Source organism: Thermobia domestica, chromosome 6, assembly GCF_964235325.1.
Source record: "Thermobia domestica chromosome 6, izTheDome1.hap1.1, whole genome shotgun sequence".
NCBI classification, from domain to species: Eukaryota; Metazoa; Arthropoda; class Insecta; order Zygentoma; family Lepismatidae; genus Thermobia; species Thermobia domestica.
This window is the reverse complement of record NC_137459.1, coordinates 128,660,406-128,677,645: the sequence shown is the minus strand read 5'-3', so window position 1 is coordinate 128,677,645 and position 17,240 is coordinate 128,660,406. Positions and strand designations below refer to the sequence as shown.

The 17,240-nt window shown below is 34.2% G+C and overlaps 1 protein-coding gene across 3 annotated transcripts in view; it reads left to right on the top strand.

Moving 5' to 3' along the window:
• Positions 1 to 17,240, top strand: part of LOC145688199 (protein tyrosine phosphatase domain-containing protein 1-like) — a 261,122-nt gene that overhangs the window by 214,188 nt on the left and 29,694 nt on the right. For all 3 annotated transcript variants that reach the window (XM_081762081.1, XM_081762079.1, XM_081762080.1), the window contains 4 exons: positions 204 to 326; positions 2,920 to 3,103; positions 9,477 to 9,588; positions 13,299 to 13,509. In XM_081762081.1, coding sequence (XP_081618207.1) covers positions 204 to 326; positions 2,920 to 3,103; positions 9,477 to 9,588; positions 13,299 to 13,509 — 630 coding nt within the window. The remainder of the gene's footprint in view (positions 1 to 203; positions 327 to 2,919; positions 3,104 to 9,476; positions 9,589 to 13,298; positions 13,510 to 17,240) is intronic.

Sequence of the window (17,240 nt, the reverse complement as noted above, 5' to 3'; positions counted from 1 at the left end):
GCGGTAATTAGGACAAATGAAAAGTTTAATTTTACTTGCAGATAAGAGCAATGAGACATTTCTCGAAAGCTAACACAAGTTTAGATATCAATAATGTTGGCACTTAGGTGTACTCTAAATCAATTTGTTTTTGTACATATCTGATATTTGATTTTATAATATTAATTTCTGAAACGCAATCAAAATAATGTAATTTATTTCAGTCTACTTTTACAACTTCGGATGGCGAGATTATGGTGAAGCGACTTTAACCAGCATATTAGACATGGTGAAAGTCATGGCTTTTGCCTTGACTGAGGGCAAAGTGGCAGTTCACTGTCACGCAGGTACGTATCTTGACCTTGTCTTGTAATCTTGTTTATAAAAGCACGTATTTAGCCGTACACGAAAATTTAAATAGCTCAATTTGAATTTTTTTTCTTTTCATATTACCATGTCATATATTTTCATTCCAAAACTGATCTTTCTTCTTTTAGTACATTTTAAAGTGCTTAATACAAAAGCTAGTTCTCGTTGCAAAAACCTGCAATGCAGATGAAACTCTCGAGAAGTTTGATGTTAATGAAAACTGTTAGGCGTGACTTATCAAGTTGAAGATCTTTTTACTTGAGCACACTTAGCACTGGAGTAATGCAACAGTAGGTTGCAAATACAATACTTCCGTTTGCTCTCCTATTGCGAAGATACAACTGTATTACAATATATTTTTATTTCACATGTATTCTATATGTGGCTATTTCTGTCCAGAAATGGGTCTATTATTTTTTAATTATCAAACTTGTTTATCTGTTTCGAAGTTAATTGATTCCTTGAAGTAATAATAATAAGATATCTCATCATTCATGTAAGCTATTTGATTTTCCCATTACGGTAATCATGAATTCTTTCTTTAAAAAAATCTTTCAAATATGCAACTTCTGTTTTAATGTGGCATACTTACATCTGCAATATGACACTAAAGGAAATACAATTACTTTGGTTGAGAGACTATTGGAATCTTTATTATACCGTTTTGACGTAAAAATATTTTTAAGAATTAGGATCACCTTGAATATTTTCTTTTATAGAAAAAGCACAAAAGCCAAGCGAGACTTAGCTCTGCGTGACGAGGTTGATTCATTGGAAAGCCACGCTATCGCGTACCTAGCTCCTATAATAATCGATCTATATCTAGTATTCTTGAATTCACAAGCCCGGAATTTAATTCGCTATTTCCTCCTCGTTTATTCGGTGGAAGCTTCTTTTCTTTCTCTCTTCAATGAGTATGGATTTTATTATGTGTATTTATAGATGTATATATTTATATATTGGAGACACACATGAAAAACTGTCTATTTCATGTTTTTTTTTTAAAAAAAAACGTGAACTGATTAGAAACCTCTTTTACTAGCCTGATATAATCAGCATCGTTGACTTTGTAGCATGCTAGCTGCACATTGACCTCTGCAGTGAACTTCTGTTTAAGAGCATTTGTCGATCGATACATCTTCCGCTTTCTAAATGCAGTTCTCGTATTTACAGACAAAAACAAGATTAAGTCTCTATTACCTTCTGAAAAATAGTTTGGTATTGGAATTGAATATCATAAACATAAAAGTGACAGGTCAATCACCTCCCTTACAGGTTTTCTAGTATTAGGTGGCAACAAGACAAACCATTCTGAATTTTAACGTTTGTAAGATTTTATACTAAAGAAAGAAAACTTTATATTGAAAGTTTCATAGAGGAGTATTCACTTGCAAACGGTAGAAGAAGTAGTTTACTGCTTCTACTAATACTACTACTACTACTACTACTACTACTACTACTACTACTACTACTACTAATAATAATAATAATAATAATAATAATAATAATAATAATAATAATAATAAACAGATTCTATTTATTTATATGGTATATTGGTCTACGATTTGTCATTTCTGTGCTATAAAGTAAAATAACAATCTACTAATACCTGCTAAAAGTAGAAAAATATTGTATATAATTTGTAATGGTATTAAATATGTTAAACACAGAATCTAATTTTATTCTTCACAATTTCTTTAGATGCTAGTATGTCTTCAGGTTAAAGAATTTGTTGATCATTTTCCTTTAAATTTTCTGAGTTCTTTGTTTAGCGGGACAAAATCTATTACGAAACTAGTCTTCAAAATTTGAAGAAAATATAAAAAGAAAGAGCAATGTTACATTTTAGAAAAGAAAAGCATCAATTGCTAATTCTTCACATTAGAAGTACATCACAATCAACGCGAATATAGTTTGTACATTGCATTACTATTTATAAAGTGATCTATAATTAACAAACATTCTGACATGTTACTGTAAATACCCACTCCGTTGTAATTCTTTCGTTATGAAGAATAGCCTAATTTTACAAACGAAATTAGATTTATAGTAACCAAAGTTTAAAACTGCATTTTTTTTTGTAACTGTAGTAAGTTATAAACTAACCTAACAATATTGTAACTTTTAGTCAGTACTAAATACTAAGTTATGTAATTAAATATAAAGCACTTTAAAGCCTTTTCTTTTAAAATGTATTTCTTGTTTCCTGAGTAGTTCTTCAAATTTTCCATTTATAGAATTAAAATTTAAAAAAAAATATGTAAAATAACATATACATAATATGAATGATTGTTTCCTAATATGTCAATTTGAACTTATAAAATTATTGTTAGAACGAATTTATTTCCTTTATACTAATTGGTTATGAATTATATTTACTAATTTTGTAGGCATTTTAGAGAATACGTAAATTAATGAATTATTGCGTATAACGTTTCCTGATTTAAGTTGTTAAGAATTTTATTATTCTCTAAGTATTTTTCGTTTCTATGTTAGTATTATACGCATTGTCAATTTACTAAGAAACTTGAAAACATTTTATTATTATTATTATTATTGATTTCTTTATAGGTCTGGGTAGAACAGGCGTATTAATAGCTTGTTACTTAGTATACAGCTTAAGAGTTCGAGCGAATGATGCTATTCGTTTTGTGAGACTGAAACGACCAAATGCAGTGCAAACAAGAGGTCAGATACTTTGTGTTCAAGAATTTGAACAATTTGTGTTGCCTCAATCTATCGTATTTTGCAATAAGTAAGTATACATACTTTGTACCCTCAATGTGATATTAAATATAAATATATTATTTACTGTTTTCTACAATTGGTTTCAATTCCACTTAAGAAAGGTTTCAGTCTCTATTCGTTGGCAGCTGATGATCTGAGTGTAGACCTTCGTAACTGACCGTACTAATTCGCTTCAGTAATTTCTTTTTTATAATGAATATTGTTGCGTGAAATTTTATTCAATTTCGTAATAGTCCTCTTGTAATGTTACTTTTCTACAAAGTTGCTGTTAGCGGCTATCATTGTTTCGTCCTTTTTAGAGTATAATTTCATGTTTTTGTTGAATATATAATTCTCTTCTCTGAAGAAACAATGCAGACTAACAATGCGACGTTTAAAACTACTAAACTTCATAGATAACACATTTCACATCAAGAAATATTGAAATAAACAACATTGCTAGCTTAAAGGCATTTTTCCTAACTCAAAATTATGATATTTTCTGTATTAAAAGCTATTATGATTCGGTAATAACTGATAGAAGTATTTAAAAGGCAGAAAATGTGTACACTTTCTACGACTTTTCGTGATGAGTACATAGAATGAAGTTTCATCGTTATGTTAAGGTCCAGGGTTGACCTATTATGTCTGAACCCCTAACGCTGATCTCAAATCAGCTCAGCTTCATAAACATTAACCATGCTACAAGAATCTTAGGCAAAATCTTGTAATATGTTTATGCTAACGATATTCTTCGACAGTTATTGCTGCCCTTGTCGCCCATCTTGAACATAGTAACAATTCTTACTGATTCTTTCTATTTGTTAGAAATTTCCTCTTTATGCCATTTCTCTCAAGCTTTCTTTTTTAGATCAGCTAGGATGTTTCCATTTTCATTGTGAACATATTTGATCCAGTCAGGTTTTTCTTTCTGAGTTTCTTATGTTTTTGCACAATCTTTTTATATAGAAAAACTGATTGCTCTTTGAAACGCTTTCTTACCTAGAAATGGAATTACATCAAAGATGAATGTTCTTTGGACCATTAGAATTTTTATTTGAAACCATAGTATGAAAATGTCCTACCTACGATAGTAAGAATTTGAAATTTTAAAGAGAAGTATTTAAACATTTTTCAATAAGACTAAAAATTCGTTATATTTCTTTTACTAACCTCTTTAATCTTTCATTTATTTCGTCTTGTAGCTTCGTGTTGTTTCCTGTTAGTATTTATAATGCTCTTATTCCGGAGCCATTGCAACCTAATTAGTATTTTTTCAATCATTCACATCCTTACTTTCTTCTTTGAATCACAGTTTACGCTTCTCCATCCTGACATACTCTATTTTATGTTCTCCTTCATTGACTTCTGTCATAAGATCACGGGTGATAGCTCTCATTTCATCAACATTTATGCTAGTTTCATTATTACTTTCATTTTTGTTCAGATTTCCAGTGTACATAAAATCCCTTACAATACTAATATGATATTTCTTGTAAACTTTCGGATTAATTTGCCTTCGAACATATTTTTTCTCTGTTTATGGCTTCCGTGTTTCTCTTTATTATCGAAAGTCTATGTCGTATCTCAGCAATTACCGGGTTGCAATCCAAGTTATAGTCTCTCCTCTATACAACTGGACATATAAGATGATAGTATGTCCCTGATCATCTATGACTGACACGGTTTATTGTATACAACCATTAGAATGGGTTCACACATATTTATGGCGCCTGGATGTTCCTGTGGTAACTATTGCATCAATTCAAATAAAAAAAATAAATAACAAACAGATTGAGAATATCGATGCGACCATATTGTAGCTACAATAGAGCTTTTATTTTCAAAACTTGCTTCCCAATGCTTTGAAAATTCATGTTCTATCGTCTCCCATACACTTCTCCTAATCTTAATTGTACACATTGAAACTTTGTTGGCATACATGTTATAAATGTAGTGAATTTTCATGGTATTATACTGCAGCTACAAATATAGCATTTTCTGCACCAAAAGTATGCACCTAATGGCTTTAAAATATTCGTATCTTACTACAACATTTACATTGTTTCTATTGGTATCTACACACTATTGCTACAATTATTCGCATTTTAATACTATAAGAATTCGTATTATAAAATATTTTTCTGTTTTGCTATATTTCCACAAGAAAATGTTTTCGTGGTGACCGCAGTGGTTTGGAGATGATAATAGTTATAGCAAACAGAGGCTGACTAGTAATATCGGAAGTGCATCCGTCAAAAGGGTATCATGAACAAGATCAGTACTCGAAAACTTTTCTTCTGAACTAGACGCCAGGTCTCAAAACTATGTAGGCCTACCACGTTAATACAAATACAATTTGATATATGGATGGGTCTACATATTTTGGATTTACATTATTTAGGCTCTAGACCAGTATTTCCAGTTGCCATGCCTACCTTCTGCACGGAATTCTTCTAACGTAAACAAGAGCAATATTAACATAAATTCATTTTGCATTACATTTGTAATTTGAAATTTCAACATTTTCTTTAAGAAAACTCACGCGAACTAGTTTTCTGAGCGTACGAATATATTTAAAATATTTATCTCGTCTGCTCTGAATGTGAGTAATATTTCGTATCTCGAAGTACACTTGCAAAAGATTAGATCGCGAAATTATTGCGTTTTGCCCACAAGGAAAAATGCTGATTTCTGTGGTTCTGAAAATAAAATGTTTGAAGAATTTAGCTCTTTGTTATAAGTTTTGCCAATGTAAGTTGGATTTTCTTTATTGTTTCACTCACTGGGACAGAATATTATATATATTACTCGTTATGACATGTCACTAACGTTCGTACTCATTCTGTAATCAGAAGACATGGTGGATCAGTGATGCAGCGCTCATCTCTGGTAGGGAGGTTCTTGCTTTGGTCCCAGGCCATGTAAGTTTGTGGTGGTAAATATCGTGTCCGTGGGTTTCCTCGCGGTTTTAGCGTTTCCTCCTATATGACCGTTCCACTCAATATTTTATAATCATTCACTTTCATTAATCATTCGTCTCTTTTAGCCTACAGAACATAAATGTGGGACGTGAAACTAGAAATTTCATGTTCTTTCATTCTATAATCAGGCAATTTGAACTAGTTTATTATCATTACTGCGCTTTCATATTTGTTTATTTGTTGATTCAAATGTTAAACTCATGTGGCCAAAGCACTTTACTTGATCTGTAAATTTTAACGTGGACCACTACTTATCGAGCCCTACCAATTATATCTTTTTATATATATTTCATGGACTAGTATAAACAATTTACGAGTAAATTCCATTGGTTAAAGAAAATGAAGGTGAAATAATATTGTTAATGTTTAAAATAGTTCGATAATAGTACGTTGAGAATTCGCAGAAAGCTCATGGACATAATTATCATCTTAATTTTGTGCATCCTATTATTGAATTCAGCATAAAATTTAGATTATTTTTATTTGGGGAAATATTTTCTCCTAGGTAAAGTTCTCGAGGCTCTTCCCTGAATCCATTCTTAATCGAATCTATGAACAACTTGCATACCAAAAATTAACAGTCTATTATCAAATCACCATGCTTTATATCATGGATCTTTTTAAGTATGAATAAGATTCGTTTCGTAAGGTCAGTTGTCAACCCATACGTCAGGACGTTAGTTAATGCATTAACTCAGGCTGCAAACAATGCCCATCTTACGTAAAAGTATTATATAATATTACTATTATAACAGCCTTCATGCGTTTATACGTGTATGGCTCTTAAAAGACCTGCAAAACTTGGATGAGTACGTATGTTTAAAGGCACTCATTGTGTTGTACTGGTAAGGAAAGTAACACTAGTTACATATTTAAGTGATTTAGTAGATACGTTAAATACTTTGCTGTATAATCCTGCAAATTACACTATAACCTAGTTCTTATCTACTCTAGTATATTTAAATAATTTATTATAAATGAAGATAAATAGTTTAATTTCCAAGAAACTTTAAGTTCTATTACTTTTTTAATCTTCGTTTTATTAACAACGTCGCAGACACTTGAAAAACAATGCATCGTATTTTTTTTCTCTAAGCCGTTTCCCTATTGAGTGGTAGAAACAGTTCCCCCTGAACCGATAAATGGCATACCAACATGGTGGTTATTATTTAGAGCGCATGAGTTACAGATCGAAATTCAATCAGAAATTTCGTCTAGTTAAAATCAACACGTGAGCAAAGGAAAGTGTTTTCCGTAATCGGCTAGCTCTAAATTGTTTATAGCGCAATAAAAATCCATGGAAATGTCCATTCATAAGAAAGGGCTGGAACTGGTCAACAGAAACCATGTCGTATATTACGCTAACATCGCCAGACCATATACATCTTTAACAATCCGCCAAATATTAAGAGAAATTGACTGGGAGATTTTAATTCATCCAACGTATAGCCCGGATACGGCACCGTCAGATTATCATTTGTTTTGGTATCTGCAGTACTCCCTGGACGGTATTAAGTTAGCTTTAAATGAGGCGTGTGGAAACCTCGCGTCACTTTTTTCCTTTTACCAGTAACTACAGAAGTTCTGCAGAAATGGGATTGTAGTGGTGTTGCCGGATAAATGACAGAAGGTCATCGCACAAAATTGTTCATATGCGGTTTCATAACATTAATTTCAAATACCAATAAATATATTCTCAATTTTGACCTCCATAGGCTCAATAATTTTTAAACAACCTGGTATTTCAGAACTGTACATCTACAACCTTGATAAATTAGTATGGCGTAAAGGCTTCACGTGCTACAGAGTCTCTATACATCGTGGATTCAATTAAACCAGAAATTAGATGTGCATCTAAAGAATCATTTGCCACGCTACAACATGTAGCTACATAAGATATTGACACTGCCTACAGGAGGACCTGCACGAAAAAGGTGCCACACCTCACATGTATACAATGGATAACATGTTAGGCGACCGTACTGTTTTGATTTTTTTTTTTTTTTTTGTCTTTTATTTTCTTATGCAATCCGAGGTTAGGAAGACTGGGACCTACTATTAACGCAGACTCCGAACTACGACCGAGGCTTGAATATGGTGCGATTTGCTGGTGCACAGATCATCATGCAAGATCAACCATCAGGGTATAGTTTTCCTTCACAATACCTTCCCCCAAGGGAGTTTGATTACAAGATAACGACGCTGGTTCCGACTAGACGAGCGTGCACTAAAACAAGTACCGATACCCGTATTTCCTGGTTAAGGGTTTGTACATCCAGGTACACATGTGGGCGGATATTGTCGTACTGAAATGTGAGGTCTATTGTTGTTTAAAGGAAGAGAATCACATCGATCTTTAGACCATTCTTAATGTAGCAATCACTAGTATGTTTGCCCTCAATTCGTAGCTGCTGAGACATTGTATAATTCTAATCTCATCCCACACCACACTGGCGTCCGGTCTCCACGATAATTTACAATACTCTCTGCAAGTTTATCTAATGCTAATGTTTCTATCAAAATCAACGGAAGCCAATGCATAGACATTCGTAGTGCGAGTCTACAATTCAACAGATACAGGTCAACAATCAGCACCGTCGACAGAAAAAGATCCTGATACGTTACTGCACTCCAACAGCGAGCCTTAACACTGTAGGAGACGATACTATTCAGTCGGGCCATGGGGACAAGATGTTAGTTATCTCCTGGTTGGTCATATTGAACAGTTGTTAACTAACGTGCGCTATGCATGATTCTCTTCTGTTCATTGTACTAGTAATGGAGGCATTCTCTGTACGCACAGTAATTTCACAGTACGAGAAGTTCGAACTCATCATCTGTTTAAATTGCGACTTTTAACGTGGTCGGATCATAGTGGCATTTACCCACAGATTTGATGTTCGCTTATATACGCTCCACTACCTGAGTGCTGCGTGAATCTACTTCTCTTCATACTACTTCGCGCATCGAACAGGGTTCACAGCTTAGCCACAGCGTATATAATCCCTGGTGTGCATTAGCCAGGGCGTGAAATTGTTCGTACGCCATACCTTGCAGAACAAATCCTGAGAGTTTGAATTACTTCTCGTTGTTTCCTCTTGGTAGTGCAATTATCACAACAGTGTAAAATAATAAAACGGCTTAGGACTATATTTGTGAATTTTCGTTTTATTAAATTAACAAATTGTATTAGATTTATAAACTATATTTAAATATTTCAAGAACAGAAAATGGGGTATCTTAATTTGAAATATTCTATTATTATGTTTAATTATAAAATAGTAGATACTTTTCTGCTTCATTCAATAATTTTCTAAAAAATCTAACAATCTAAGTTATATCCTTAACTGTCAATATAATACATATATGGGAAGTGTGGAATCTCCTGTGTCTCATTCTTGGTCTTTACCTTTCTAGGGAATTTGTTAGAGATAAGAAATTCAGCGATTTTACGTTGGCCCAGTTTCTGAATAGACAAAAAATAATGTTACATGGGTATGAAGCTAGGACATTCAAATATATTCCTAAGGTAAGCAAATCATATATCATTCCTACTACTTTGTGGAGAATAACTTTGAACCTCTGTAAGAAACTCTGAAGGATGATAGATCTTTCAGGGTAACTTTCTATGTCGAACACTCCATAACTTCTGATATTTCATTGAAAAACTTTGCATTGCTTGACACGCATTGCATGTTCCGAGTTGCTTTCTTTGCTTTGCATTAGACTAAGACAGTAGTCCCCAATATTTTTTGACTGATGACAAAGTTTACTGAACATCCACGATATTATGACACACTTGTTTGTTTTTAATATAAATAATATTAATTATATTAGCGTAAAAGTATACGTTTCTACGAAGTAGAGTCTTTATTAAGTACTGAACATCCTTGCTGCCTCTGAAGCCATTCGCTGGTATAGTCTGTCTAAAAATTGAATTTAAATAATTATTAAAAGTTTCATAATTGTTAAACTCTAAAATTTCACAACACATGTTATGGTACTGCGCAACATACCAGTGTGTCGGGCCCTACCAGTTGAGAAAAACTGAACTAAGGTATACAAAAAGTGCAGACTATGTTTATGGAATTTAAGTTCTATAATATGTTTATATTCTTAGCTTCTTTATCCAGGTCTGCATAATAGAGGATTGCCCCGCTAATCTCTCGGCATATGGGAATGCGTAACGGGAAGGCTAGAGAAAACAAAAGAGATCACCACATACATATGCTGCACTTTCCAAATTTATCAAATTCATACGAATTAATATTGGCTTGGCTTCATCAAGGACTTCAGAAAAAGGAGGTTTTCGCCTTCTACAACTGATGGGAAAAGGTAAAATGTGAAGACATCTGGGCTGGAAGAACGATTCTTCATAGATTTGCCAACGACCCTTCAACAAGCACATGTGTCGTTGCTAATGCTAAGTACAAGTCTATCCTTTGTGTGGTGACTATTGGGGAAACAAAATCTACACACATACAAATTCCAGAAGAAATAAAACTACGAACAGAAGGCTTTGCTCTTTATTTTCAATTTGCACAGTGATTCCTACAAAGAAATATAGCCAATATTGCCTTTTCTTTACATCTCAGAGTGAATATGCCTGCTTCAACTGATTCAACAGAAGACTGCTAGAATATGCCTGCAAGACTAGTACTTCAACAGGATTAAGCTGCTAAATCTGGGATGATGATAGCTCACATAGTGCTTACAAGCACTGAGGGTCCTCTTTGATTATATTCACTGAAATTATTGGTGATAATTTGATGCATCCTGTCCTGTTATTCCATCTTAACCGCTTTGACTGTTCATGAAAAATATAAACCCCTGCAATGGAACGGGAAATGTGGTCCCGCTATACTTCATAGCAAATCCCGCTACACTTCAATTTTGCTGTGCGAATACTTTTTAAAAATATCTTCTTGAAACAATAGATTGATTCAGAGAATCTGTTGCGTGGATAGCACGCTCGTCAGACTCTTAATCTTTGAAATGTTTGGAAAGGGTGTGTAACGACCCAGCTGACCGCATAAAATAATTAAATTTGGGATAAAACCAGTGCCTAGACCAAATTCACCACAGACCTTGTATGTTAGAACTCTTTATACAGAAGTATTGTCACACTGGTGTGGTAAATTTAAGAGTTTACGTAGAGACTCTGAAAACTGAACGGAATTCTACTTGAAATAGAATTTTGTACTCGTCATTGAAGTATCTGTGATAGTGCTTAGCTACTAAATGACTCGTCAGAGAGCATGGTTTGTCTTAAAACGAATGATCAACCCTGCGAGAATTCTATCTTCAAAGTTTATTCCTGAGTACTTGAATCATCCGTTATATGTACCTGTTAAGTGGAATAGTCATATATAAGTAAATAGATCATTTTATTTTGGTCCAGTATGTATAATGAAATGACTTTTACCTTGTGAACTTTTCTTAACTTTTAGTAGAGATATGGGGAATATTGTAAAGTTTTATAATGGTTTTGTTATAAACTAATACGATTTCTTTATCTTAGTTTTTAACATTAATGCTTAATATTAAGTTTGTAGATGTAGGATGAATAAAACAACAACTTTTACTCAAAATTTGATTTTATTCATCAGCATAATCTCCTTCAAAAGTGACACATTCGTTTCAACATTTCTAAAATTTCGATGCCTTTTTTGTAGAACGATTTATGTTTGGCCTCAACATACGCTTCAGTTTCTGGCCCATGTTGAGCTATATCTCTTTCATTGAATAACTCTTTTTAGGTTTGCAGTTAGTAGTCCCTGAGAATCAGATCCGGAGAGTCTGGTGGAGGAAACAATTCAGAGTGCAATTCGTGGAATTTTGCCATTGTTGCGATCGACTTGTGACAAGGTGCATTGTCTTGGTGAAAGAGGATTTGTTTCTTCTTGGGTCATTTTTCCGCAGTTTCTTCCTTCAAACGCACCAATAATATTTGCTATTGATGGTTTTTCCTTTCTCAAGTTAGCCGATGAATAAAATATCGTGCGCATCCCAAAATGTGAAGGCTGAAAGCTTACCAGCTGATATTTCCTTTTTTGGTTGCTTTGGGCCAGGGACGCACGCAGGGTGTGGGTCCTGGGAGTCTGGACCCCCGGAATTTCGATTTTTGTGTTAATTTAGCCTAATTTTAGGAATTTAATATAAAATGCTCTCATATTCATTTTGGACCTCCAGAAATAATTTCCTGCGTACTACTGCTTTGGGCAGCTATTTCCTGTTACTGTCCGCTCAGATAACTTCCGATATGACTCTGGAGTATAGCGATGGATCCACGTTTTATCCATTGTCACATACCGCATGAAAAGCTCCTTTTTGTTACGCTGAAACAGCTCCAAACAGCGCTCTGAATCGCGAACGAGTTTTGTTTTTGGTCGACTATGGGCAAACGCCGTACCCACTAAGAACAGAGCTTCCTCATGGACAAATATTTTTGAAAAGTGGTGCACACACTACCTTCTGATAACTTTAAGGTGTCAGCTGTCTCACGCGACATCACTTTTCGATTGACCAAAATTATTTTGTGGGCTTTTTTTATGTTTTCTGGAATAATTGCCAAATTTGGACGTCCAGAACATTCAGCATCATCGTTGTTTATACGGCCGCGTTTAAATTTAGCAAACCACTTCTCTATCATTTCTCTCGGTGGAGCAAAGTGCCAATAACACTTGTTCATCCATTTCTTTGCTTAAATGCTATTTTTCCTCATTAAAAAGCAATGCTTTATCGACACACGAAATTCAGATTTTTTCATTGTTTTCAAAAGTACAAAAGTTGCGCCACTAAAACCACTGTAACTTGTAAACTAACATGTTGTAAAATTTTGGCATGTATCATTTGAATCTTAGTACTTTCTAAACATCATATAGATTTGTGAATAGTGGGACATCTATGTGTCATCGTAAGAACTTATTGAGTGATGTGTTACTTTTGATTACATTTAAAAGTGCCAGGTACTCTCGGGAGGTTTATAAGTTCAAATCTTATTTGAGGCTTTCTGTGACTAGTGAGATCAACTATCACAGAACGCCGTCGATGACTTTGTATCCACTTAGTTTTGAAGCTTTGCGTGCTGCTAATTGGTACTCTACCAAGCTCTTTCCCCAGGATGATGGTCTCTACCCACTCGTAAGTTGCAATGACCAGGACTTACTCTTCTGGTGTCTAATTACTTTTGCCATGGCAACGTATTTATGCGCTATGTAATTTTTTGTATATTTCCAGATTTTGTTTGTATTATGTGAACGTCTGCTCAGGTTGTGCAATTGCCAACAGTCAAATTCCTCACTTGGTATACGTTTTGAGGTGGACAGTGTACCTTTTACAAAATATTTCATTGCTTCGCGGATTAATTCCGATCCGAATCGAGTAGGATTCGTACACTCACAGTCACGATCAACGGAATCGTCTCTTGATTCTCCATACCCCAGTGCAGGTAAGTAACTGGTTGATATAAGTTTTATTTACGTAATATAGTACTACTGTATCATATTCGTTTCTCTATAAATAAAGTTCATACATACAAATAAAAAACAAGTAATTATCTATCTATCTTTCTATATACTACATGAAATGCGCATTCTTAGAGCGGGAGAATAAGTTTATTGAATATACTTGAACCTCCTTTCCCAGTTAGGATATGAATTTCAAGAAAAAGTATAATTATAAAACCTGATCTTCTATATTGACATAATCTTTGAATTCCCCTCTAGGATCTCGATATCTTTCTTCGGATATCTGATAACGAAACACGTGTACCCGAACGCTCTTCCCGAAGTCATTCAAAAATCGGCACCGTTGGCCGTTTCCCCTTCAAACAGAAATTTTCAAATACGCTGAGACGTATGTACATTTATTTTTAATGAGCAGCTTACATGGCTAGTTATATGTCGAACTTAGGATTAATGTGGTATTCAATTCTGGACAAAACGTTTGAATCTACCTCCTTTACCACATGTATTTTTGAAAATCCTTTCTTGGTCATTGCTCTCGTAACAAAATTACTTATCTGTGCAAACCTCACGTTGCTAGAATAATAACATGGCCTGGCCGTCTACGAGTAAGCCACTTTCATTCTTTCATAAGTCCACTCTGTCCACCTTTTTTCTGTCAGGAACAGAATTTTCGAAAACGCTAAAAAAAACGCGTATTCTGTTATTTTTACTTAAGAGTTTATATACCGAATTTGACATATATAATTCAAGTAAATCACCACATTCGGCACTTTGTGAATAAATGAAGTGAAGTTTCAATGTTGTATTAAATGCCCTCATTTGCCACTTATGAAACGCCGAAATACGTATTTACTTATTTTTAATTTAAAGTCTGTATACCGAATTTCAGATCTCTAACTTAAAGCAAAGTCCCACATTCAACACTTTCTGATTAAACAAAGGAAAGTTTCAGTATGTTAGAAATGTCTCTCTTTTCCCTCCTTAAAAGCATATTTTTTTTCAAAATGTTAAAAGACGCATACCCTCATTTTTAGTGAAGAATTTATGTGCAGGGTTTCATTTCTCTAACTTCAGAGATTCATTGGCAAAAAATCCTCCTTCAACACCCCTTAGGATATGTATTTTCAAAATTCCTTTATCGCTTGATTTTATGTCAAAAAGTATATTCTATCCAGATTTAACGTTTCCACGTATAGCAGTATGGCCTGGACAATGGTGAGTTAGTCATTTCTACTCTTTAGTATAATTATGTAGGTTATAATCAGTAAATGGACTTAAGGATCACTGCAACTGTGAATATTTTGCTTCTCTATTCCTCATGTGAACTTTTTTTTTCTCTGCGTTACCCATTTTAATTACTACAACTGAATGACTACATTCGGAACAATATTTTTTGTTTTTTGTTTCTACGTTCAGCAGAACAAAGACATCTTCCTAGTTCTGTGAATGAAGTAGATTAAATTCATAAATTAATTGACTCACGTATTCATATTTTATGTTTGTGCCCTTATGCCTAGTGGTTAAAAACATCACAACAATAGCTGCAAAATGTTCAGCAGTCTTTTTCCATCTTTACGGATAACTTTTCTCTCTCTTCCTGGTTCGTTTGGAGTTGAACTTTCCTTTCAGCTCCGAGGCTAGAAAACTTGAACCTACAGCTTAATGTATAATCCGAATCACATAAAATCTTACCAGGAATTAAAACGGGTCTCCCGTACCGAAGGTACGTATGACAACCATAGGGTCTATAACACAAGAAAGCTCTTTTTCTTTTGACAGTGCAAAGTTTAATAGAAGCATTTGATCAAAATAAAAAGTTTCTAGACTCAAAGCTTTTGAAGATTTGGTGAAAAGAGAAGACTTCTATCCCACTTTCCCTGTTAGAGGTCAAATTAGAAAAAAAAACTGGCTAAACTTACGAGGGAACCTATCCAAGTGCGACTCTGACTTCGAGTCGAGACTATGGTCGTTGGATACCTTGTCCCAAAAGAACATAACACGAAAAGTGATACATCCTCGATCGCAACCATTGCAGAGATATAAGCGTGAAAATTTCGAAATTGAGCTCCATACTATACATTACAAAGTCAGCTTCCGGGTCAGATTTGGCGGAAACGGTCAGGTAAGGAAACTCAGCGAATACATATCAAAGTATTGTTGGGAGCCCACCACCTTTTGAATGAAAAAAATGTTGCCCCCGGGGCACTCGCAGGGTCCCAGGCGGGGTCCAACTCAAAATTGGCAAATGGAACCGGGGGTGAAGTAGCATATTGTATGAAAGCTAGTGTTAAATAAAAGAAGATAGAACAAATCTCAACTCTCTATGATGACCCTGTGCAAACTGGCAACTGGTCAAAATGTCAATACAACCTACATCAGAAAATATATGGCCACTGTGAGAGACTCTGCAACAATTTGTTTAACTTCAATACCTTGCACTTTTAAACGTGTTTTTCTGTCTTGTTATTGTCACAACTTAACGGATTTAGAAGAGTGGCCATATATTTTCTGATGTAGGTTGTATTGACATTTTGACCAGTTGCCCGTTTGCACAGGGTCATCATAGAGAGTTGAGATTTGTTCTATCTTCTTTTATTTAACACTAGCTTTCATACAATATGCTACTTGACCCCCGGTTCCATTTGCCAATTTTGAGTTGGACCCCGCCTGGGACCCTGCGAGTGCCCCGGGGGCAACATTTTTTTCATTCAAAAGGTGGTGGGCTCCCAACAATACTTTGATATGTATTCGCTGAGTTTCCTTACCTGACCGTTTCCGCCAAATCTGACCCGGAAGCTGACTTTGTAATGTATAGTATGGAGCTCAATTTCGAACTTTTCACGCTTATATCTCTGCAACGGTTGCGATCGAGGATGTATCACTTTTCGTGTTATGTTCTTTTGGGACAAGGTATCCAACGACCATAGTCCCGACTCGAAGTCAGAGTCGCACTTGGATAGGGTCCCTCGTTAGAGTTTAAGAGAACATTCGTACCAAATTTCAAGTTCTTCAGCTTCATGATTTTGGAAATCTAGTCTTGCGTAAGTAAGTTTACTATTTGACATATATAGATCTAAATATGAGGAATTCAAAACATGCACATCAGTCCGTATTGACCTTCTAAATTCAACTTTTATTTATTTATTTATTTATTTATTTATTTATTTATTTATTTTAGTGAGAGAGAGCCAGACTCAATTCTGTGGTGGAGCATAGGATGTTTCGATACAACGTTACACACTGAGTTTACATTTTGTGAAGTCTCATCTTTGGAAAGGGACATTAACTTACAAACAAAATAAACTTTCAAATCAGCAAAGTAAATATAATGCCTTAAGAAACAAATTCGTATTAAACACTAAGATTATTACAAAACTTTTTTAAAATAAATTCAGTATATTATACTCCCATTTACATTTAATGAGTGTTTTATCGAAACTAGATAATCGCCTTTTGAAAAACAACAGTTTATAGGCTTTAATTATCAAAGCAGAATTTTAAATTTTGAAATACCAAACATATAATCAAATTAGTGTTTACAAGAGTACAGTTTTCATATTTATAGCTCCTATGTTTTAGTACGATAGTTTATAAACGCGGTTTCTGAGAAAGTTACATTCATGTATTGATCGAGTTTTGAAAATATAAAAGAACTTCTTAATTAATATTTAGTAAAAATTTATTCACAAAAATTATATTCCATCTGACAGTG